This window comes from Peromyscus californicus, unplaced genomic scaffold (genome assembly GCF_007827085.1).
Source record: "Peromyscus californicus insignis strain IS unplaced genomic scaffold, ASM782708v3 Scaffold_9__1_contigs__length_137607984, whole genome shotgun sequence".
Taxonomy (NCBI): Eukaryota; Metazoa; Chordata; class Mammalia; order Rodentia; family Cricetidae; genus Peromyscus; species Peromyscus californicus.
In genome coordinates this window covers 98,200,367-98,226,437 of record NW_026294617.1, presented here as the reverse complement: position 1 = coordinate 98,226,437, position 26,071 = coordinate 98,200,367, and the positions used below count along the sequence as shown (strand labels likewise).

At 44.0% G+C, this 26,071-nt stretch overlaps 1 protein-coding gene across 2 annotated transcripts; it reads left to right on the top strand.

Moving 5' to 3' along the window:
- The first annotated feature begins 11,879 nt into the window (after positions 1–11,879).
- Rwdd3 (RWD domain containing 3) lies at positions 11,880–25,755 on the top strand. 2 transcript variants are annotated; one of them, XM_052731068.1, is made up of 4 exons: positions 11,881–12,011; positions 22,301–22,788; positions 25,076–25,191; positions 25,290–25,755. In XM_052731068.1, the coding sequence occupies exons 1-4, from the start codon at positions 11,927–11,929 to the stop codon at positions 25,411–25,413; spliced, it is 813 nt and encodes a 270-aa protein (XP_052587028.1). In that variant the 5' UTR covers positions 11,881–11,926; the 3' UTR covers positions 25,414–25,755. The 2 variants fall into 2 exon arrangements, 1 of the variants encoding a protein (XP_052587028.1); XR_008216486.1 differs by lacking the exon at positions 25,290–25,755 and having other exon boundaries at positions 11,880–12,011; positions 22,301–23,119; positions 25,076–25,184.
- Positions 25,756–26,071: the final 316 nt, after the last annotated feature.

Genomic DNA, 26,071 nt, shown 5'->3' with positions numbered 1-26,071 from the left:
TTGCTGGGCCTAACTTCCACCCTCCCTCTGCATGCTTTTCTTCTTCAATAAACTGCTGATTACTGATACTTGAAGCCATTGTTCTAAGACACTGCTTTCTTTTCCATTCTTTTTTTTTTTTCCCCCTTTTCTATTTTAATAAAAAGGAAAAAAAAGAAAAAGGTTATAACTAACAAAAGAAAAACTATATACAAAAGTACAATGACTATATACAATATATACAAGTAATAAATGTCTAAACAATGTCTAGTCCATTTGTATTTGACAAATTCAGAGAAAATAATTTCATTATCTATCCTATTTTGTTAAGTCCAAAATGTATCTAATTCACTTTCTATCCTAATTAATCTTCAACTATAACTAACTAACCTTCAACTATAACTAACTAATCTTCAACTCCCTCAGAGACCCAAGAAGGAAATAATATTAGCTAACAAAAATAAAAACAGAAAGTGCATGCAAGCAACTTCCAAAAAATTTGTGAGTTGACAGAAACAGCCAGCTGCCTGGACAGTCACCTGAGGTTTCTCCACAGTGTTGGGGCATCATCTTCAGCCTATAGGCTTAGCATATCTGACAGACTCATTTGTGAAGTAGGATGTACACAAGGTCGACAGTTCAACCTCACATTGGGTGAGAGCAGTCCATGTACCAGAAACACCTGAATTCCACTAGTGTCATGTCATGATTCAGGATTTTAAATTCTGGAAATTGTTGTTGATTTTTTAATTCAGCTGTCCATTCTTGGCTGTGTATATATGGCTTCATCTTAACATCCCGTTCTTCTCCACATCCCTCTGTCAAATGCCAGTTTACTATTGCGAGGCGTGAGCTTAGTTACTCTTCAAGAATAACTGTTTCAGCTGCTGTTCCATTGCACATCAGAAGCCATCGGCCCACTGCCTATTCAGCTGCCTTCGAAGAAAAGGGCACTGTACCGAAAAGGAGCTTCTTAAGTGATCACGAGTTACACAGTGAAAGGTCTAGGAGTGTTTTAATTCCTCTCTTTCCTTCCTTCCTTCCTTCCTTCCTTCCTTCCTTCCTTCCTTCCTTCCTTCCTTTCTTTTTAAAAAGGATTTATTTATTTATTGTGTATATAGTGTTCCACTTGCATGCCAAAAGAGGACACCAGATCTCATTATAGATGGTTGTGAGCCACCACGCGGTTGCTGGGAATTGAACTCAGGACCTCGGGAAGAGCAGCCAGTGCTCTTAACTTTCAAGCCATCTCTCCAGCCCTGAGTGTCTTATTTTAAACAGCTATGTTTGCATTGTTTTACATCAAGAGGCGTTTTCAAGTGACTTAACCATTTTATTGTTTGTTTTTTTGAGACAGTTTTACTATGTAGTCCTGGCTGTCTTGGAGCTCTCTGTGTAGACCAGGCTGGCCTTGAACTCACAGAGATCTGCTTGCCTCTGCCTTGGGAGGAGGAATGAAAGGTGTGTGCCAGTACACCTGGAGACTTAACTATTTTAATAATGATTGACATTAACTAGTATAGTAATAAAACATGACACCTTAGCCACTCATTTAGGTGAAAATATTTTGTAATTCTAGCCTGGATCAGATGCAATCCAGTTTCTCATGTCGATATGGGACATAACAATGCACAGATTCACCCAGCAAGGGACTTCTAGATTAGGTCCAAGAATGCCCAAATTTTATATTATGTGTGGGCTCTAAGGATCTTAAAGTCATGTTTGCATATACATATGGAAAGTTTCATGGCCACCGTGAACAACAATTCGAGTGAAGTATGAGAAGTCCGCCCTTCTCATGAGTTCTGCATTTTGTGGCGAGACTTTATGTGGAGAAAAACCACTGGACCCGTTGCCCATTCTTACTTCCTTCATTACTCCGAATGTGAAGTGAAGACTTGGGTAACGATCTGCTCGGTTAACACTGCTGTGTGTCAGTATGTCGACATGTTCAAGGGATAAGGAAACGGAGTAGAAATCAGAGAGGAGGTAGTAAGAGCATGGATCCTAACCTGTTTAATTACACACTGTATTCAAGCACTCATTCAGTTGTGTGTGTGTGTGTGTGTGTGTGTGTGTGTGTGTGTGTGTACACTTGTGCATGCGCGCAGTTGCACACGGAGGCCAGAGGCTGACATCAGGTGTCTTCTTCAATCTCTTTCTCTCTCTTATTTTTTGAGACAAATAAATTTGACTTATTTAGACTGGCTGGCCAGTGCACTCAGGAATCCTCTTGTTTATGCATCCCCAGAGCTGGGGTTTTAGGTGAGGGCTGCCACGCTGCCCAGCTCTTTACAGGAGAGCTGCAGCACTTTATATTGACTGAGCCACCTCTCCAGTTCCCGCCATTCATTCACTTTTGGTTCAGTTTACAATTGAAAGCCTTTTATATGCTGGACACTGGGTTAGGAGTTAGAGGTACAGCTAAAGTTGCCATACTCCTGTTACTCGTGAAATCCCTCTGTTGTGGTTGGACATAGGAGCAATTGCAGTGTGGTCTGGCAAGTTAGAAACACAGAGGATGGAGAAACGGAGGAACGGTCCTAAACTCAGATTCAGAGGGAGTATGGGATTCAGACCTTAAGAAAGAATGGACGGGGACTGGATGGTTGACTCAATGGTTGAGTGTTTTTTGCTCTTGCAGAGGATCAAGGTACAATACCCAGCACCCACATGACAGCTCATAACTATCTGTAAATCCAATCCCAGGGGATCTGACCCCATCTTCTGGCCTCCTTGGATACCAGGCATGGAAGCAGTACACATACACACATGTAGGCAAAACACATACACATAAAATGAAACAAATAAGTCTTTAAATATTAAAAAAGTTACAGAAACAATTTAGATTTTAATATTTAATTAAAAATGAAATAGGAGAAGCCAGGCATGGTGGTGATCACCTCTAAATCCCAGCACTCAGGTAGTAGAGGCAGGAAGATCTCTGTTAGTTCTAGGCCAACCTGGTCTACATAGTGAGTTCCAGGCCAGTCAAGACTACATAGTGAGACCCTCTATCAAAAAACTGAAAAACAAAAACAAAACAAAAAGAATGAACGAATAAAGTGTGGGGTTGGACACACGGCTCAGTGGTTAAGGAGTGCACTGGCTGCTTTTCCAGAGGATTCGAGTTTGATTTCTAGCATCCACATGGTGACTCAAATTCATCTATAACTCCAGTTCCAGATGACCCAGATACACTCTTCTGGCCTCTGTGCACACCAGGCGTGTAATGTTCAGTCACGCATGCAGGCAAAACACCCAAGAAAGAATGAATTGGGATTCTTTAGGCAGAAAGGTGGGGAAATGTCTTAGAAGACAGAATGAGGGAAGGATAAAACGGATGTTAATAGAACCCTAAAAGTTCGGGTGCTTCATGTGGAATTATGGAACTATGACATAATCCATGAAGAAATTCATGACTCATCAATAACTCAAAGGGGCAAGGAGGATCACATCAATAAAGCAGGGTTTTATCTGCCCAGGAGAACAAGTCTCCATCCCACCTTCTTCTCTCTCTGTGTGTGTCCATGAGTGTGGAGGCCAGAGATCAAAATCAGGTCTCTTCTTCAACTGCTCTCCACTGTATTTATTTATTTATTTTTCAGTGACCCGGCACTCACCAATTTAGGTAGACTGCTGTGGATATCATTCTGTATAAATAAAACACTGATTGGCCAGTGGCCAGGCAGGAAGTATAGGCGGGACAAGGAGGAGAATAAAGCTGGGAAGTGGAAGGCTGAGTCAGAGACACTGCCAGCCGCCACGATGACAAACAGCATGTGAAGATGCCAGTAAGTCACGAGCCACGTGGCAAGGTATAGATTTATAGAAATGGATTAATTTAAGCTATAAGAACAGTTAGCAAGAAGCCTGCCACGGCCATACAGTTTGTAACCAATATAAGTCTCTGTGTTTACTTGGTTCGGTCTGAGCAGCTGTGGGACTGGCGGGTGACAGAGATTTGTCCTATCTGTGGACAAGGCAGGAAAACTCTAGCTACAGTAGACTGTCCAGTCAGTGAGCCTCAGAGAACCTGCTGTCTCTACTGACCCAGCACCAGGATTACAGGTGCATGCCACAGTCCTGGCGTTTGACATGGGTACTAGGGATTGAATTCAGGTCCTCATGCGTGTTGTCCATTAACTACTTTATGGTCTGAGCCACCTCCACCCTGAGCCAACTGCCAGCCCAGCATTTTATTCTTAAAGGTTAAAATACTATATTTAATTTATTATTCTATGCACACGTGGAGGTCAGGACACAACTTTTGGTTGTCAGATCTCCATGGGATCCAGGAATTAAACTCAGGTCACTAAATTTGTGCAGAAAATGTGTTCACCAGCTGAGCCATCTTCCTGCAAATGTCTCATCAAGGGAGAAGGAGAGGGGGAGGGGGAGGGGAAAGGAGAGGGAGAGAGAGCTGAAGTGGTGTTACTCAGTGATAAGAGCATACGAAGGGAGATTTTCATTTTTTTCTTTCTTGACTTCTTCCCACTAAAACCAGAACAGCATAAGACAGTGAAAACCAACAGGGAAATACAGAAATACTCTCACAAAAGAACTATTATTTTGATCTAGATAGTGGTTAAAAAAAAAAAAGACCAAGAAAACAATGCATTTTTGTTCCATTGCCGGGAACTACATGGTCCCTGGGAAATGGTTGAGAGGCACGCAGGGAAGCTCATCTACTCTTGTGGTTTCCTTCAAGTTTCTCATGCCGCACTACGATCCCCTATCTCTAAGAAACTCGTGTCGTAGACTATAGCTTCCTCAGAACCCAGTGCAATATTTAGCGTATCAGAAGCTGCTTATTGAAGAATGACGGCGGAGGTCTAACACACCTCCCAACATCAATGAATTGGCAATATGAATCTTGGCGGACACAAACAGAGCTTCTCACCCAGTCTCTTCTCTGCTCTCCCCTTTCTCCGCCATGGAAAAGTGTCTATCCACAGTGGCCCAAACAGGGTTCCTAGGCCCTCCCTTGTGGGCCTCCATACATCTTGCAGTTTCTTTTGTCGCTCCATCAGAGATAGATGAGATGCCCCACTCCTGGGAGGGCAGGAAGGACTGTGTTCCATTTGTTCATGGACTGTCTGAAACCTCATTAAGTGGCGTGGACCAGATACTCAGTAACTCTGACAAGGAAGGGATTCCATAAACAACTAATTATAAGTGTTCGTTTGAATCAACAAGTATTTATTGAATTCTAAATTTAAGAAATTTGAACTCTGTGGCTAGAGAGATGGCTCAGTGATTGAGAGCACTGGTTGCTCTTCTAGAGGACCAGGATTCAATTCCTAGCACCCATGTGGAGTTCTAAAATTGTCTGTAATTCTAGTACCAGGGGATTCAATGTCTTCTTCTGGTTTCCTTGGGTACTGTTCACAGGTGGTGCACAGACATATATGTAGGCAAAAAACACATAAAAATAAAATATAAAAAGTAAATAAATCTCTCAAAAATTTCAACTCTTTGTGGAATTAATTATTTATTATTATCTATCTATCTATATCTATCATTTACTTACTTATTTATCATTTGTTTTATTGAGACAGGGTCCTATATAGCCCAGACTTGCCTTAAATACCTGATCCTTCTACCTCCCAAGTGCTAGGATTAGAGCATGCAGTATGTGTCTATTTGGGGAATTAAAGTTTTTTTTTTTTTTTTTTTTTTTTTTTTTTGGGAATTAAAGTTTTACTGGAGATAGATGTGGTGGTATTGTGTTCCCTAAAATATTGTACACCCTAATAAACTTATCTGGGGTCAGAGACAGAACAGCCACTAGAGACAAAGGCTAGAAAATGGTGGCACTCACACCTTTAATCCTAGCACTCCAGAGGTAGAAATCCCTCTGGATCTCTGTGAGTTCAAGGCCACATTGGAAATAGCCAGGCATGGTGACACACACCTTTAATCCCAGAAAGCGAGCCTTTAATCCCAGGGAGTGGTGGTAGAAAGCAAAAAGGTATATAAGGCGTGAGGACCAGAAACTAGAAGCATTTGGCCTGGTTAAGCATTTGGCTGGTTAAGCGTTCAGGTTTTCGAGCAGCAGTTCAGCTGAGACCCACTCTGGAGGAGGACTTAGAGGCCTCCAGTTTGAGGAAACAAGACCAGCTGAGAAGTTGGCCATGCGAGGTTAGCTGTGGCTTGTTCTGTCCCTCTGATCTTCCAGTGTTCACCCCAATAACTGGCCACAGGTTTGATTTTATTAATAAGAACTTTTAAGATTCCTGCTACAGATAGATAATAAGCATGTCAGACTATGTTTGATAATTGACTTCTGTCAAGCCATACACTCCCATCTTTTCAAACTTCTGCAAAGGAGTTTGAGCATTTCTTTTGATGCTAGTGATTAGTAGTATTCAGATCATGAGAACCCCAGTGGTGTGCAGAACTCTAGGCTTCAATCAACCCCTAACCACAAAAAATACCAAAGCTGTTTGCCCTGCCCTTCAAGACATCATGCATTGTCCTGTTCTACCCAGAAAGTTTCAGCCTCTGAGAAATGAGCCTCTCCAGTTCCTCTTGGAACATGAGTCATGACTGAGGACAAACTGATTTAGTGATGGTGATGGCTTATTTATTCTACGATCTGTGTGATGTCTAAGGATGCTCTATTGAAATAGCTTGGACCATGTTCCTGATAGACAACACAAATTCAGTTCTCATGATTCTCAAAGATGGGAAGTCCAAGATTAATGCACTGACAATGGTTTGTTGAGGGTCCTTGTGGTGGTTTGAATGAAAATGGCCCCATAGGTCCATAGGGAGTGACACTATTAGGAGGTGCAGCCTTGATGGAGGACGTGTGTCACTGGGGGTGGGCTTTGAGGTTTCAGATGCTCAAGCCAGGCCCAGTGTCTCTCTCTCTTTCTGCTGCCTGCTGATCCAGATGTAGAATTCTCAGCTACCTCTCCAGCACCATGTCTGCCTGCATACCACCATGCTTCCTGCCATGATGATAATGGACTAAACCTCTGAAACTATAAGCCAGCCCCAATGAAATATTTTCCTTTATAAGAGAGTTGCTGTGGTCATGGTGTCTCTTCACAGCAATAGAAACCCTAACTAAGACGGTCAGCTTGCTCACAGGTGGGCTTTCTCTCTCTCCTTATTTGGTTGAAAGGGCAAGGAGCTCCCCCAATCTCTCTGGTAAGGATGCTAATCCCATTTGTGAGGACTCCACCCTTTTTTCAGAGTCACCTCCCAAAGGCCACACCTACCAATACCATCACTTTCAGGCCGTGAACTTTGAGAGGACACAAACATTGGGACCAGGGCATGGGGAAGCCATAAGACACAAATAAACAAAGTGACTTCAGATAGTGGTAAATTTGTGAGAAAGCTAAGGCAGGCCAGTAAGATAGGACCCAGGGTGATAGGGGTCAAGGGGTGGGGGAGTGCTGGGTCTACAGAACTATGTGACAACTTAATCTCAGGACCAACACTGAACGTGATGTGGCAAGGACAGGCAGTTGTCTCCCCATGGCATTGGCCTTTCTCCATAATAAAGGAATGATAAGAATAATGACTCTTAGTTTCTTCTCCACTATTTAGCTGAGTACATGGTCTCCCTAATTAAAAAATGGTATCATTCAGATTCCCTTTAAACTGGGACATTCATGGACTGGTCCAGGTTCTTCTGGCTGGATGTGGATTGGGTGGTTGGAACATCTCAGACCATCTTGGTCCACACAAAACTGGGAATCAAGCTAGAACAGATCCACAAAACCGAAGTCTGGTTCTAGACACCGACATCTCCGGGCCAGAACAAGTGAGGGAAAACCACGTGTGTGCTGTTAAGGCCACAGGAGTTTTAAGTTCTGCGAGTTTCCTATTGGAACCATTCCTAAGCCACAAATCCGTTAAGCATCTCAGGTCGGAGCCTCTTAACTCCCGACTCACCGTCTTTCCCACCTCTACCCCGTCCTCTCGGGTTAGCTCTGGTATGCTTTCTTGCTCTTCCCTCTGCTTCTCCTCTTAAATTGGGCATTCCCCCCCCCCCCAAAACTTAAATAGCCAGAAGAAATGATCTACTGAGTAAATTTAAAAACCACTTTCATTATAGAGAACATAAAATCCACAAAAAGGAGAATAAGTTATGGCCTCTTACTTGCCCATCACACAGCCCCGCCCACAGCCCCCATGCTGTGATTGAGTAAAATGTCAGACTGTCATTGTCTAAGGTGAAGCCACGTTCTTCTTTCTTCTCTTTTCTCTTCACTGTTTCCCCTTCTTCCCTCCCTCCCCTCTTTCCGATATTCCTTTCTCTCTATACCCTCTTTCCTCTTCTATTGTGTTTCTGTTTGTTTGCCTTGGACGCCCAGGCCCTAGTTTCTCCCCTCTGCTCTGGTGCCCCGTTCTCCCTCCCTCCCTCCCTCCCTCCCTCCCTCCCTCCCTCCCTCTGTTTTCATCACCATCTTGCCCAAACAGCAGCATTCATAGTTCCTTTCTGAAAAGTTTTTTTTTTTTTTTTAAATGTCACACAACCCTCAATCTCCACCTCAGGTAATAAAACTGGCTATCCTAGTCCTAGGCTACGAGAAAATATAATTAATAAAAAGAATACATTGGCAGTAGCAACCAAAATTAAGTATTGGGTATTATTTTAATTAGACAACCCTTAAAAACCCTGATGATCACAGTGAGTTATTTGGATAACTCTGATAAGCACTGAAGTGTCAGTAGACCTTTCCCCTGGGGACAGCTTCCCACAAAGCAAGCTCGAACTGTTTGGATACCGTTTGTATTTAGGAGACAAGCCCAGGCGGGCAGCAGTGGATGTGCTGGAGTGAATACAGATTATCTGGATGTGGTGCCGGCATATCTTGCCCTGAAACAGAAATCTGGGTCAAATTCTCATAGAATTTAGTTGTTTGACATCGTGGTGAGAGATAATTTTGAAACTTTGGCCCGTTGGCAGAACAGAAAGATCTACGGCCAATTAATAGCACCTATTTGTGCACTTTTGGAAGCTTTTAACATTCCTGAACATTACAAAACTATGTATCCCCCCAGGGCAAGTTGTGGGCGGTAACATGGTACACTCCATCCCTACCGCTTTCAACTGTGTCAGGACATTGAACTTCACTCTGGTTAGCCAACTGTGGCAATTCTTGTGCCTTTAACATGGGGAAAGAGTCTGTGACTGCTTGCAGATTGCATCTACTTATCTAGATGGAAGGTTGGAGGCTGTGAAAGCAAAGGCATCTTGCTTCATCCTTGTATCCTAACAACCAGCTTATAGAGCCAGGTCAACAGTCACGGAGGCTCCAGGAACATTTAGAGAAAGGAGTAAGCACAACAACTCTTCAGACAGATTCAGCTGCTCCGCTTCTTCCAGTTAGATTGACTTAGGAAGCTGGTCTGATGCTCCTCCTCTTTGAGTTTAGGGGCTGGAGCTTGAACTCAGGACCTTGTAGTGCCCAGGAAAGTGCTCCATTTTCAGCCTGGGGGGTTTTTGAAAGTATTTTTAATGTTCTCAGATCATAATTTTTCTTATTAAATCCACTCAGCTTTTTCCAGGAGACTAACATTTCACCTACCCTATTAGTCTTCAAATTGTATATTGTTATTTGTTTGTTCAACTGGGTTTTGACTTATGATTTTAGACTCAAGTATTTAAGTTTCCATATCACCCTTGAGACAGTCAGTAGAGCTGTTCTGGGAAAATTGAAAGAACTACTTGTTTACGCCGACTTCCTGGATTAGAGGTTTTGACAGGAAATGAGAGGATTCAATCCCTTTCCCATTCTAGTCTTGGGGAACCCACTCTTTAGGAAAAGTGCCTGGAAAGATAATATTTTTTTTTTTTAGCAAATCACACACTGGTGTGTGTATTTGTGAGAGGTAGGGATAGAGGTAGATAACACTCTCACTGTAGACACCCATTTCACATTTAAATATTTAGAATTTCAGTAGCCTGTGACTAGAAGAGAATTTATTACAAGAAAAATGATTACCGTGAGGTGGATTCAGGGAACTGACATGTACCTGCTATTTTCCTAGTGTGAGAAATATCAAGCTGACATTACACTGTCTGTGTGATGATTACTTGGAAATGTCAGAGTGCAGGAAACGTATTCATGGGACTTCAGTGGCTCGGGATAGTGTCAATTTAAAAGACATTCATATCGACTTTTTATTTAAACATGCTAAATGAAGTATGAAAAGCAGGTTAAGGAACCAACGGAGGCAGAAAAGCAAAGCAGAAACCCACTGACCAGAAAATTTTCAGTACGATAATAGATGGCTGTATTTTCCCATCAATTCTCATGGACCCCTTGCTGACAGTTCCGGCCATCGCCTCCTAATACCAATGACAACTGGAACCACGCTGTTCATGTTATTTCAATCATATCACACACTGAACTTGAAAAATTAAAAACAGGATGGGGGCTATTCAATTATTGTGTGAACCATCTTAACAAATACGACAAATAACCAAATTAATATTTTCCTACCACTTTTCATAGTAACATTGGACTTCAAACTAACATTGAATAACTGAGTGATATTGTAAATTAAAAATGTGTTCTGTTCCCTAAATCTCTCTAGCTGTTGATTATGAACCCACTGAACTTGCTTGAACTGCTATTTTGGAAGTAACTCAAAGGAATTATTTTTTTATTCCTTCTAATAGAAATTGGCCACATTGTAGATAATTATGTGTTTAAATAAACTTTTATCTTTCTAATTATGTGAACAGCATGGTTCCTAATTGCCTGGGGTCACTGAAATCTCGGGCATCCCCAGGGAAAGCCTTTCTTGTCTATCTTGTCAGATTTCCTTTCTCTTCTTGGAAGCCAATCTCGCTTCCGTTTTCAAATTCCCCTTTTTAGCAACAGAAACGATGGTGGGGAACAGTAATGTGGGTCAGGTGAAATTATTCAGACTTTTTGTAGAAGTCAGTGGCAGGAGCCCACTGTGGGCCCACTTACATTCTGCGATGCACTCACACAATGTTATTTCTGATACAAACGAAAGGTGTGGGACCTCCCCGAGCGAGCAAGAGGCTTCTGGGAGCTGCAGAATTTAAAACTATTATTTGAAAATAAAGAGACAAGTCAAACGCACACAGACAGAACTCCTCACTGCATGTAATTACATTTGGTCACTCAAACCAGAGTTGAATCAGGATGGACTACGGATTCGGTTACCCTATCCTTATTGCGCATATTTTGACATCGAGGTCAAGATTCAAAGATGGTGGTTCATCATGAAACTTCAGGAGTCATAGTGGTAATAGACACATTATGTTGTATGCATCGAATATCTCCCAAACCAAACCAAACCAAACCAAACCCAACCCAACCAAACCCAAACACTGAAAAGCTAGAGTTTATGGCCTTGGACCACACCCCGCAATAGCTAAAGCATCTGTCTTCACTATCCCTTTCAGCATAGGAGTCTCAGTCCCTACTTTCTGCACCTTTGATAGGAAAGAGGTCCTGAATCCAGACCTTGTCTGCAATCCAAGGGCCAGTGACCAGGTCAGCACCCTGGAGGTCGTTACCAATGTTTTTTTCTGGAATCCCCTGACCATGAGGGTCACTAACAGCAATATGAGGGTGGAAAATTTGTGTTTTCTTTTACTCTCTGGTATAGGTGAAGCATGGTGGGTTCGCAGCCTGGGTGTTCTTGTAGAGAACTTGGGACTTTACGATCTCCCTCAGTTCTGGAAAGCAGCAAGTGGGCTGGGTGGTCCTCAGGGGCAAAAACAGGAGGGTAGGAGCGTCCCATTGGCGTTAATGAGCAGAGGGGCCTGGGCGGAGCTTCCGGGCACTCGCCCCGCCCCCAAACCCGCCCATTTCCCAGCCCTCCGCCCCACCCACTCCGCCGCCAGCCCTGCTGTGAGGCCGCGGCGCCCCCCAGTGGCCGTGGGCTCGCTCTGCTCCCGGTGGCGGCGGAAGCGGCTTCGGGGGCTGGGCACGCGGATATGGCGGAGGCGGTGCGGCAGGAGCTGTCGGCGCTGGCCGCGATCTTCTGCGGGCCTCACGAGTGGGAGATGTTGAGCTGTTCAGGTGAATACCCTGTCTCCCACCCCGCGGCCACGGCGGGCAGCCGGGGGGGACCCGGAGTCACGTGGCCGGGGGCCGGCGTGGGAGCCGAGTGGAGGGGCGCGGCCTGCGCTCGCAGTGCCCTCCCCTGGACTCGCCCTCCGCCTCCTCTGGGCTCTCCCCGATACTCAACTGCCCTCTTCATGGGAATCCAGCGCCCCCAAATCCTCAGTGCCTCCTACAAGCACTTGTGCATTGCGTCCTTGACATCGCTAAGCTGTATTTGATTGTCTGAGCCCCGGGAAGAGTGCCAGCCACCCGGAAGGCCGTCTTCTCCAGAGTTGATGGCCTTAAAAATTTTTTTTGTTTTGTTTTTAATTTTAGAAAATATTTTTACCTTTATATTTTCCAGGCTGCTCAAAAGGGGCAGCCAATTCTAGACTCTGCTGGACTCGTTAACCATGCAGCCCGCATTCCTGGATGCCTTCTTCCCTTCTAACGTAGGCGGGGCGTCTGACCGCTCCTCTGGGAGCTTATGGTCTGTAAAGCTTTTTACTTATTTTAAAAAAAAATAGCTAAAACTTACTTCATTCTTGGCTTCCTTTAAGGAACTCCCCCCCTTCACACACACACACACACACACACACACACACACACACACACACACGTAAATTAAAATTTTTGTGTGTGTGTATGTGTGTTTTGCCTGCCTTATATGTGTGTACCATGTGTATAAGGAGGCCAGAAGAGGACATTTAGGAGATGGGAGTTAGAGAGGGTTGTGAGCTGTGCTATATGGGTGCTGGGAACTGAACCCGGGCCTCTGGAAGAACAGCCAGTGCTCTTAACCATCTCCAGCGCCCCCAGATTTCCCCTTTTGGGAAAGTGTGTTGATGCAGATGATGTTCACTCTCCCCTCAGCTGTCAAATATGTCATCTAGGAGTTGGGGACAGTAGGTGCTATCCTTCTATGGTTACAGTGTAACTACTATTGAAATTGCCTTTCTGACCATAAATTGGTTTACCTCTAAGAAGATGGTGTGAAATGAGGTAGACCTAAGGAAGCTCTAGCTATGATTAAGAGGGCTTCCGGTGTCCGTATGGTTAAGTTATTGACACCCTAGGAGTTGGCCCCCCCCTTTTTTTTAATGCCTTCTTGCATGCACCCATCTACAAATGTTCATGGTGCTCTGTGATGGTCCAGGCACTATGAACCTTCTGGAAAAATGGAGCTGCTTCCTTTTTTTTTTTTTTAGTGTCTAGACCTGTCTTGCATCTTTTTGAAACTTCCTTAAAATCCCTATAAAAGGATTTATCACAGGGATTTGCCACCCTCTTCTGATTGGGTAGCAGTCCTAACTGGTTACCGTCTCCTCTGTCCCCACAGTTCTCTTTATTGAGAATTGCTTCTGTCTGAGGCAGATATTTAAAGACACCAGTGTCTTTGAGTTCGTGCGTCATGGCTCGCTTGTAAATATCTGGGAGAAGTGAACCTGTGATGTCCCATGACATCTTAAAAAAATGGTGATGATTCGCATTGTGAGTTCATGAGTAACCATTAAATACTGCTGCTAGGTCAGAGAAAACCCCAAAAAGTAAGTGCTGAGAGAGAGAGAGTGGGTTCTTAATATTGAGAACACTGTGGCCCTTTATCTGCTGTTAAATTGAGCATGACTTTCCAGCCATGCCTCCTAATTAATTTAATTCAGTGTTCTGGCATCAATAAGTAATTGAATTATAAAAGAATTCGGTGTAACAACTTAGGACACTTTGTTACTAGAAGGTTCACTGGAGAGTAGAACAATTCGGCAATTGAAATCGGGATGTTTGACGCTCACAGCTGGGAACTGTGAGCAAGGTAAGGGCTCTATCAGAGCAGACCGAGTGTACCAGGTTGTGTGGCTGCCGCTCACACTGTCAGTGGCGGTTTGCGTTTGAGGGTGTAACTTTGTACCCCATCATCTCTTTCCTGGCCTCCACCAAATAAGTTTCTCCTGTCTCCAGTGGAATTCGGAGAATAATGCAGGGCGCCTGCATTTCTCTGTAAGACCGTCCAGGGAGGCCCAGGCTGACCTAAGGGACAGCTCTTAAGGTCTTGAATTGAAAAGGCTTGAACAAGTGGGTTCAGTTTAGTAGGGATTAATTTATGTTAAGAATCTGAGGGACTCCATTTACATTCTGGCCACTCAGATGTTAGGGGAAGTTCGCAGGAAGAGGCACTGTGTGTTACAATCTCTTAGGGGTACAAATCGTGTAAACACCATATTCCTAGCTGTGGGAGAAGAGTGAGGAGTGACCAAATCAGCAATTTTCTGTCCCTCTCCATCTCGTGTGTTAGCCCAGGTACCAAGTTTGATGTGGTCACCCGACACCTTCCTGATTTGATGAGAGGTTTTCTTAGCTCCAGTTTTCAGTGAAGATCACTGATGATCAGAATAAGCTCCACAGGGGTGGGCTTTACACTGTGTCACGTTTCTCTGTAACAATGGGGCTGGTGCGGGAAAAGTTATTAGCAAAAGGTCTATGTGTTGAGAAAGAACAGTTTGAGCATCCAGAACAAAGGTATGGGTGGGATCTGGCTCATACTCAAAACAATTGAGTGGTGGTGGTGGTGGTGGTGGAGGGGTTCACATTCCCTTCATGTGTGCATGTGTGTGGTGGTTGAAAGAAAATGACCCCCAAGGGAGTGGCACTCTTTGGAGGTGTGGCCTTTTTTGAGTAGGCATAGTTTTGTTGGAGGAAGTGTGCTATTGTGGAGGTGGGCTTTGAGGTCTCCTGTGTGTGTGTGTGTGTGTGTGTGTGTGTGTGTGTGTGTGTGTGTGTGTGTGTGGTGTGTGTATGCTCAGGCCACGCCCAGTGAGAGTCTATTTCCTGTTGCCTGCATATCAACATGTAGCAGCTACCTCTCCAGCACCATGTCTGCCTGCATGCTGCCATGTCCTGCCATGATGATAATGGACTGAACCTCTGAACTGTAAGCGAGCCACCCCAATGTAATGTTTCTTTTGTAATGCTGTGGTCGTGGTGTCTCTTCACAGCAATAGAAACCCTAAGACAATGTGCCAGGGCCCTTCTGACGCAGGTGGAGCTGGTGTTGTCCCTTTTCCTGGTGAAGTCATGGAGAGCACATTGCTGTGATTAGTGTTCATTATTAATGGAGTTGCAGTTGGGAAACAGTCTCACAGACTTAAAGGTTGCAAAATAAGAGGACTAGGAACCCAGCATCACATAATGGACCTGCAATAGCTTCTAAGTGGGTTTTTGTGTTTCCTTAACAAGATGGTCAGATTGGATTCCACCCTCTTGCAAAATCGTTACAGTAACACATTGACCTGGTTGTCCTCTGCTGATTGTCAAGGCTGAACTCACCTCTCTAAAACCCACACAGCCTTGACCTTCACTGCCAAAGGATGGGAGTGCCACCTTGACCTTCCATTCTTTTTAGTTGTTTTTTTTTCCTTCTATAAGGACATTTAAACCTTGTGAAAATCTAGCTGAAGCATAAAACAAGCATTTATGCATGCATATTTGTGGTGAGTGCCTGGGAGCAGGAGCAAAGAAAATCCCGGTCTCTTGAAGTATGAAGAGTGTGTAGGAGGCTTTGGAGTGCTTTTGTGTGCAAGGTCTTTGAGGCTGTGTAAAAATTGGAAAAAAGAAAGCAAGTACAGAGAACGTGAGCTGGATATGGTTTGTAAATGGTTTCTCGGTGAGTGCTAAGTAAACCCTGAAGAACTCCTTCTCATGTATTTCGTTTGCTTTTCCCGGAGTCACTGTGATGGGACTGTGTATCTCTCATGTGTCGTAGGCAATGAAGCACAGAGAAACTTCTGGAATAGAATTGGGGTGGAATCTGGGGTCTCACTCAGTTGCTATAGTTTAGACTTGTGTCATCTTTGGTGTGTTGGAAACATGATTTCTTTCGTGTGTCTTTAGGAGAGGTTAAAGTTTCATTGTCTTAATACAGAGCCTGCCTATGTAGCCCACTCTGGCCACAAATTCTAGATCCTCCTGCCTCAGCCTCCTCAGTTCTGGTATTGTAAGTGTGCCTGGGCTAGGAAGGGTAAGATTTGAGTGTCTTTCAGTTTGGGTTGTAGTTATAACATCGACATTGTTCAAGGCAGAGTAACTTGTGGAAATAGTGAATGTGGATATGAACTTGAAGAAGGCTTAGACCAGGGAAAAACAGCCTTGGGTCTTAGGAAAATTTTACTTTGGTAGGGCAAGCATGAGTTCTTTAGGATGTAGGCTTATTGAGAATATGTGTGTGAGTTAATAGCTGTCCTGGAGTCGGGGACAGGGGCGAAGATTAGCATCAGATGTACAGTTATTTCTCTGTTATCTGTTCTCTTGCTAAACTGTTAATAAGTTTAACCCCAAAGCAGATAATGACTATAAAGTGGAACAATTTTCTTTTTTTGTTAGGAAAAGAAATAAAAAGAAAACAACAACAGTTGAGAAAATGAATTTTAAAGAGATTCTGTGAACTTTTTTTCTCCCATCACACTTGACATCAGAAGGGGGTCTGTTCAGGCCTTCTCAGGTTCTCAGGCAAATGGCGCCATGTGTGCAGCCTCAGTTAGTCTGCAGTTCCCGTGTGGGGGGCAGACACTGGCCAGGGAGGAACTAGGAAGATGGCGACTCCGGAGTGTCGAGAGTCAAAGCCTTTTTCTTCTGAGTGTGTAAGTAGAGGTTTCCTTCCCCAGTTTTCTGAAGGGAGGACTAGCGTGCTTCGCTCCCATTGCTACTGTTTGCTGACTGGGACCAGAGACTAACAGAAAGACAAGGGAAACTTGGTAAAGATTTGCCTGGCCTCTCACGTTTTCCCTGGGCTGCCCCTCACTTCCTGCCGTGCACTGGGCTGGGACATGCTGGCGCCCCTGTAGCAGAGCAACCGTACTACAGTAGCCCCTGTGGCTGCTGCAGCCAGTCCTCACACGGGGCACCGACATTCAGGTCACAAGTCCAAAGTCGAGTTGTTGGAAGTGATGCCCGTGGCTGTGTCCAAGCCCCTGGGGAGTCGGCTTGCCGGCCTTTCTCAGCCTCCTTGCTGTATACCTGTGCGGCATCACTGAGGACTCTCTTCCTTACTACCAAACCCTAAGCAGAGCTTCATGTCCCAGTGGGTCCGTTTCTTTCTTCCCCGATAAAATCTCCATCTCCATCTGCCCCTCCCCATTTTAAGGACACTGAGGATGGTGTTTTCAGTAATTCAGGACAATTTCCCCATGCCAGCACCCTTACTCATGTCTGCAAAGGCCCTTGGCGTGCAGGGGAGTTACACTCACAGGTTCAGGGGAACAGCGTGCATACACTCTTAGGTCTGTTACTTAGCGTGCCACAGGTCCAAGGACTTCTGCACTCTTGTGATACATGGTTATAAGCCAATGGCATAGATTTAAGGCCAGTATAACCATAAAATTTGTTTCTTATTAAACCCATTTTGGGATGGCAATATTACTCTTCAGAAACAAAGTTGGAATACTTCAAGGTAGAGAAAAAGTTAATTGGTTTAAGTATAATAATTTTGGATCTGAAAATACCATAATAAGTTCAGAGTATGATGGACATCATAAGATCAGTGTTAGAGGGGTACAGTGGTGGAAAAGACTCAATGATTTGCTACAAGGACTTATAGGACTCAGGAAATCTGTTAAACTCAGTTCCATTTTGTTATATACTAGGGGGCAGGTGGGGGTGGGGCGGGGATCAGTGAAGAGAATACAGGAGAATCCATGAACAAGCTTCTGGGGATGTGATCCTTGGGTAGACTTGTACAAGCATGCCAATTCTTTTTTTTGTTTTTGTTTTTGTTTTTGTTTTTTTTTTTTTTGGTTTTTCGAGACAGGGTTTCTCTGTGTAGCTTTGCGCCTTTCCTGGAACTCACTTGGTAGCCCAGGCTGGCCTCGAACTCACAGAGATCTGCCTGGCTCTGCCTCCCGAGTGCTGGGATTAAAGGCGTGCGCCACCACCGCCCGGCGCATGCCAATTCTTACAGCAGCACGGAATGATGGTCTGTGAGAAGTGTTGTCAGCTGGGAAAGGGCACCTTTTCCTGCACAATAGCAGTTATGAGCTGATTAGTAATGTTTGAGAACGAAGCTTCAAAGAGCAGCGTTGTTAGTGGCCTGGGACACTAAGATGTCATCTTTATCAGGGCGCTCATAGGCACACACACTTGTATGGCTGACTTCAACCTTAGAACAAGAAGAGTCACGACAGTCCCACGGTTAAGCATAAATCATTCAGCAGGTCTTGGACCAAAGCCCCCAAGCATACAAAACACACTTACCAGGTGGAATATTCTAAGGATTCAGGCTCATCTTTCCATAGGTAGCCATGGACCAGTCCTGAAGACAGGCCTTGTCTGGGAATGTGCAGAGTTTAAGCAATCCAGACCTACTAAGTTCTCCCCATTCTTCATAGCATTTTAGAGGTCATAGGTCATGTTTGAGAATAACACTTCAGAAAGAAATGGCGTCAGAAGTGACAGTTTAAGCAGTCACGGGGAGGCTGGTTTATGAGAAAATGAAATTGGTGGTTAGAATTATATTTTATGGAGATTGATGATGAAGGGGTGGAGAGAGAGATGGATCTGAAGCTTTTTGTGAAATTAGCAGCACTAGGTTTTTGCTGTGTTTGGGTTTGTTTTTTAGAACATTTTCTAAGTGAGGGAAAGAGTCAGGGAGGGTTAGGAAATGCACAAGAAGTTATAGTGATTAGAACAGAACAGGGAGGGTGGTAGGATTGGCTGTGTAAAAGACACTTCTTTCTCAGAGAGAAGAAGGAGCGAGCAATAAGGTAAAAGGTCGATTGAGCCAAGTGATTGAGCAGCTCAGCCTTGCAGCTTCTGGGCGGGGGCAGCGTCCCTGGCTGCAGCAGTGAGGAGACAGCACCCTCAAGTGGCTGTAGACAGTACTGCTCACTGCACACCCAGGATGTGTGCAGACAGCACCCTCAAGTGGCTGTAGACAGTACTGCTCTCTGCACACCCAGCATGTGTGCGTAGATTCTCCTGGTTCTGCATCTCATGGTGTACTGTGAGCAGATACTGCAGAAGAAAATGGCAGAGAACAGGGGTTATTCTGACTCATGGTGGGGGAAGCGTGGCAGCGGGAAGGGCTCCTAGCTGTGGCAGCGGGGGCAGAGATTACACAGGACATGGGACCAGACTAGAAGCTTCAAGGCCCTTGCCACAGAGACCCACTTCTTCCAGCAGGGCCCCACCTTCCTAAAGTTCCACAACCTTACAAAACAGCACCACCCACCGGAGACCAAGTGTGCAAACAGATGAGCGCGTGGTGTGCATTTTACATCCCAACTGTAATGCACGAGATAGTGAGCAGGTTGGGTGTACGTGCATAGCTGCACACCATGGGTCTTTGTCACAGCTGAGGGACACTGAACTTAAGAACCCCACAGTCAGTACGTTTTCCTTGATTTAAGCCCTAAAGGGTACCAAAATACCATGATAAACACCACAAAATTTGTAGAAATTTAATGTTTCTGTGCATCTGGTAAATACATTTAATAAAAAATAACCCTTCCAGTTTTATGAAAGTTCTAGAATTTTTCTCATTGTCTTAAAAGAATATGCTATCTTTGTTGTGCTGGTCAGAAAAGGCCTGCTTTCTGACCCAGAGGAAAGCCTCTCTAACTTCCAAGGCTGTTTGAGCAAAGGTAGCAATATCCCACAGACACTGAGAGAGACGATGGGGGAACTATCTTGTAACACACACATACACACACACACACACACACACACACACACACACACACACACACACACACACACACACCCGCACGCTTAAAACTGGGTGTGGTGGCTCATGCCTTTAATCCCAGCACTTGGGAGACAGCCTGTTCACATAGTGAGCTCCAGGCTAGCCAGGACAATTTAGAGAGACCCTGTCTTAAAAACAAAACAAAACAAAACAAACAAACAAACAAAACCACAAAGCAAACCAAAAATCCTGAAAAAAATAAAAAGAAAGAAAAAAAAGAAACTTTATACTCATGTATCTCTAAGTGAAGGCTTTGCAGGTATAGAAGTCCGGGGAGATCTGTCTGCCCTTTATGTCATGTTTTGAAACACTGGACTGAGCCACTGTGACAGATCTGTGTCTTACCCATTGTTTTCCCAACAGCACAGTGTGTGGGGGTAGACATGTGCCCGATGGGTGCTTGTTGAGTGACGAATGAATGAAGATCTTTAACGATTCTGTCCCCTCCTTGAGAGAGGATGCAGGCTTGCGGGGTGATTACTGATGAGTTTGTTCAGTCCGGTGATCCTGTATCATTTGCAGGTCCATAACAGCCCTGCATAGCAAAAGATATTAACTGACCTGATATTTTGGGAGCCTATTTTGACAGTAAAATATGTCTTTAAAAAGATGAACCCAATGAAAGGAAAGAGAGCCTTGGAGCTGGTGAGATGGGTCACTGGGCAGAGGTGCTTGCACATGGGTCTGACAATCCCAAGTTCAATCCCAGAATCCTCCCAGACGAAACTGAAGACCTGAGTTGTTCTCTGACTTACACACATGCCAATGATAATAGTATAATTAATAGTAGGAGAAGAAAGGAAAGAGGAACAAAGTGTAGGACGGATTGCTAAACGGTCTTATTAATAAAAACCTGGAGCCAGATATAGGGGTGAGAAACTGAGAGATCAGGGAATAGGATGAGCCACAGCCAACCTCACTTCACCAACTCCTCAGCCTCCAGAGAGACCTAATTCCTGTATACCCACACCTCTATGCCTTTCTGTTCTGCATCTCACTTCCTTTCTCCACCCAGCTACATCATTTCCTCTTCTTATCCAGCTCTGTCACTTCCTATCTGTCTGTACAGATCTCCAGACCTTTATGGTTAACTAGTGTTGGAATTTAAGGCATGTGCCACCACACCTGGCTCTGTTCCCAGTGTGGCCTTGAACTCACAGAGATCTGGATGAATCTCTGCTCTTGAATGCTAGGATTAAAGGTGTGTGCTAACATTGCCTGACTTCTATGTTTGATATAATGGCTGGCTTTTTCCTCTGATCCTCAGATAAGCTTTATTAGGGTGCAAAATATATTAGGGGACACAATATATCACCGCAACAAAGAGATTTGAAGAGTGTGATAGGTTTCAGAAGCATATATGCTGTTAGGTTTAGAAGTTTTTTTTTTTTTAAATAGTATATACATTAAATATGTAAAAGAAAAGATTATATGATCTTTGGAATGGTTACTGGCTGTGATTCTGGATGATGTCTGAACACAGTAGTTTCTTGTAGTTGGTATTTGCATCCATTAACGAAAAGCTGCAACAGATGTGCATGGTCCTGTATGAATCTGTGTAACAATGGCTTTTATATGCTATTGGCATCAGATGGCTAAGACGCGATTTTAATGTTCTGTTAGGGTCTTTAAAATGGGGGATGGATTCAGGTCTCCATAGCCGAGGCTGTGAAGCAATCATCCAGATAAGGGGTCTGGCTGCTTCTGTGCTGAGAAATAGAACAGGGGCACATGGGAAAAAGGCAGAGCCTCACAGCCACGCATCTGGACCCAGCTCCCTTCCCCACTCTCTGATCTGGGCACTTCTGCCCCCTGCAGAATGAATTAGCCTGACACTTTATCAACTTTTTGGAAAGTGGGGTGAAGTGATGTGGAACACATCAGAGTGGTGAAGCCGAGCAAATCTGAAAGAGAGCAGAATATTTCATCTCATCTCCTAGGTGTGCTTCTGCACTTCTCAGGGAGCCCCAGAGGCTAAATGGGTGTCTCCGCTGTTTCAGTTCATCTTGCTGCCTTCACGTTACACTGATAGGAATGCATTTGAGTCAGAAGAGTGTGTCCACTCACTTTCAGTATCACGTCCAGCCACCAGTTTCTCATAACCGTGCCACACCCAGGGCTCCATGTGACTTACCATAAGTAACTTCGAGTGGACTTCTCTGTATATATATATTTTCTATACACATTACTGCTCCATTGAACACCTGTAAGAATTGATTCATGATTTTCATAATTATCAGTGAAATGTGGCTAGAAGGAAATGAATCAGAACTACTTTTTTTGATAACTTAATAAAAACAGTTGATAAAGAGTGTAAATTGCAAGTAGGTTTGCGTGGTGCTGTTCATATGTGTTTATGGCTGGGGAAATGACCTGTAAGTCATGGCTTTCTTTGCATTATATATCTCTTCATAAAATAACTCAATTTTCCCGTGAGAAATAAATTGAGATTTAAAAGGGAAATTTTAACTGATCAGTATTCCATTGAGATTGAATTATGTACAGCTAATAATTATTTTTGGATGTCTTCCAGAGACAGATGGGGCTGTATTTAGAATTCACACAACAGCTGAAGGACTTGTGGGTGAGGATGTGCCCTTAGAGCTGGTGTTCCATTTACCAGCTGGTTACCCTTTGTGTCTACCCGGCGTCTCGGTTAGCTCCGAACATCTGACCAGGGCTCAGTGTGCTACCGTGAAGGAGAAGGTACTTGAAGAAGCCAGAAAGCTTTTGTCAGAGCCTATGATTCATGAGCTGGTTCTCTGGATTCAAGAGAATCTCCGACATGTCCTCAGCCAACCAGAGACTTGGAGCAGCAGTGAGAAGTGTCCTGGGCCAGAAAGCCCAGCTGTGGATGACGGGTTGTGGATAACTCTTTTGCATTTAGATCACATGAGAGCAAGGACTAGATACGTCAAGACCGTGGAGAAGTGGGCTTCGGAGTTAAGGCTGACAGGAAGACTGATGTTCGCGGGCAGAACAATACTGCTCCTACTGCAAGGAGACAGGAGCAACATCAAGGTGCCAGAAAACTGAATGTACACTATGTGTCCACTCCCTTCCGCCAAGCCTGGGGTATCTCTAAGTGTGTTTTATAGCAGTGTGGGAGAGGAAGCATGGTGTTTCTGCTTTACCCATTACCATGTTAAGTGGTACTTTGGTGTTATTTTCTTTTAAGTTCTTTACTTTTTATTTATTTGTTTTATGTGTATGGGTGTTCTGTCTGCATGTTTGTCTGTGTACCACTTGTGTGCCTGGTGCTCACAGAGGCCAGAAGAAGGTGTTGGATTCCCTGGGACTGAAGTTGCAGATGGCTGTGAGCTGCCATGTGGGAGCTGGGAATTAAACCCAGGTACGCTGCAAGAGTAGCCATGCTCTTAACCACTGAGTCATTTCTCTAGCCAACCCCCTAGTTCTTCGTAAAAATGAATATCTAGTTCCTACAACAGCCATAAACTTGCAAAGTAAGTCTAAGATTATAAATATTTATTATGTTGTAAATATTATGCCACTTAAAGCAGTAGTTTTAAAAAATATTCATTTGTGTTTTTTAATGTGTATGGGTGTTTTGCCTGTGGACCATGTATGTGCAGTGCCTGAGGAAGCCAGAAGGGGGTGTAGGATCCCTTGGAACCGGAGACACAGGCAGCTGTTAGCTGCCATTTGGGTACTGAGAATCAATCAAACCCAGGTCCTCTGAAAGAGCACTGAGTGCTCTTGACCTCCGAGCTCTCTCCAGCACCAGGACCAGCACCCGTTTTTGAAAAAAGTCCCATGACGTGTATTTGTTTTGTATTAATGATAACCTGCAACTGTATAAATGAGCACTAAAAGCTCGTACATATTAATTTTTCCATAGCTCAGCACAGCAGGGAGTCTGTTTGTGAGTAGTCTGCAGAATTCCTAACTTGCAGGCACTTAAAAGTGCACCCTGACCCTTTAGCATTGTGCCGTGCTGTAGGAAGGCTTGTCCCTTACAGCGGAGAGCCAGCCTCTGTAGAAGCAGGGTGCTTAGGACTGTCAGCCTGTCACCTCTTCCCCGACTTCTTTCCACCTGGCTTGTCTCAGCAGCTGCTTTCAAAGCCGTCATCTTCAGACTTCCAAGCTCTCAACCCAAAGCCCCCTAGCCTGTTCTATGAGGAGCTAGACAAGGAAACCTGCTTATTATGTTTTAAACCTTAAAAGAGCTACAGATCACTTAGTCAGTCTTTCGCTGTCAGAATGGGTCAGGCACAGTTACGGAAGATTTTATTTAAAACAGATTTAACAGGAACAGCCTGTGGTCTTAAAGCTTTGCAGAATAATAGCCCCAAGTTTTTCCAAGGTGGCTTCATACTCCAAACCTCCTTTGACATTTGCTTAACCAGATCCATGCTGGGTTCTTACGTAGATAGAGAAAGAAGGCAGATTTAGCCTCTAGCCTGCAGTGGGGCCTAGCCAAGGAACCACAGATTTTGAGGGAATCTGTATGTATCTAAGAACGTTGGCCCTTTAGGATAACATACTAGCTGACAAAAATGGGTACAAGGTTCCTTGCTCACATTTGCCTAAGACTCTGGTTGTCTGTGACCGGCTCGGGCACATTAGGATAAATGCAGTGTTTTACAGTCATTATTCAGACAGAGTCATGAATTACTGACATGTATTTGTTCTTATGACTACAACTGCACTAGTTCAGAGAAATATTTTTTTTATAGCTTTCTCTAAAATGTCATTTTACATGGATTTCTCTGTTAAAATTGTTTATCAGATTGTGTACTAGGGTCAGGAGTGTCCAGGTGCATTTCTAGGTGGGCAGGAGGTGGTGTGTGCCTGATGGCCCCATTCTGGCCGGCTTGGTGATACCAGTGGTTGCCGTTACTGTGTGACGGTGTTCCATGCTCCGCAAGGCAGCCAGTCCTGGAAGTGCTGTGTCTGCTCCTTCATTCCCAAGTCCCAGCTTCACCAGGAGGTGGATCCTGTTATATCCGGTTGTGTGGAGTCGTTATCTAAGGCAGAGTTTGAGCTTAAATAACTGGTTTAAATAACTGCTTTAAACAGCTTTTTATTTACTTATTGAGAGTTTAAATAACCCACTCTGGTAGCTGTCCAGTCCAGATTTAAAGGGGAACACTTTGTTGTTACTGCTCTTTACACCTGTGTTCAGCAGAACAGTGTTCATCCACCTTGTAAAGACACCATGTAACTCTCTTACTGCTCCAGTCTGAGAACGTTTGAGCAGGAAAATGCTTGTGGGTTATGGCTCCTTTAGAACAGGACTGTGCCGTTCAGAGTAAGCTCTGCATTTACCATACTGATTATCGTTTAGGAGTACCTGATTCTTCAGAAAACCTCCAAAGTAGATGTGGACTCAAGTGGAAAGAAGTGCAAAGAGAAAATGATTAGTGTACTGTCTGAAACAAAAGTACAAACGGAACACAAAAGGTATAATTTAGTACTATTGCAGATGCAAAAGCAACTGAATGGGTAATTATCCTCTGACAAATCTCCGCATATTCATGAGCTTCTCTTGTATAATGCAGGTTTCTGGCGTTTGAAGTCAAGGAGTATTCAACACTGGAGGAGTTACAAAAGGAATTTGAAACTGCGGGACTTGGGGAGCTCTTCTCAGAATGTGTACTTGGGCTGGTAAAACGAAGTGAATGACGGGAACTGTTGGTAAACCAGCCGCTTTGTGGTTGATTTTCACTGCCTTCGGGGAGGGGCTCATAGGAGTAGTCACAAGAGAGCAATTTCAAGTTTCTCTGTAGCAAAATCATTCTCATTTCAGGAAGAAAGCGAGTTCTATTTTATGGAATATTAAACATGAAAAGACCCCATGTAGTCTAATGTTTGCTAGGAAAGACTGACTTCAATAGATGGGATTATCTGAAGGAGAAATAAAACATCACGGCGGTAAATGAGCTGTTGTTTTCCTATAGACAGTTTGTTTAGAAGTCTGCAATTTTCAGGCTAATTTTCTTGTAATTAAATGATTTCTTAAAGTGATTTGTTTTCATGTTTACTTTCTCATGTTTACATTTTGGGCATTTAATCATGATTCCTCCCCATTCCGCTTATTATGTCTGATGTTTTAAGTTGAATGCTGGGAAACATCTAACTAACACCAGTTCCTTGGTGCAGTTGTATAAATCACTGGATTAAATACAAAACAAAGAAGTTTTCCAGAACCCAGGTCCTTTCTAGGGTTTCAGGATGCCATGGTACTGCTAGCTGTAAGACTGTATAGTAAGTTTAAATTAAAATTCTTATTTGAAAAGATAATTTCTGGTTTTGCAAGGCAAACGTGTTCTGTTGAACCTGG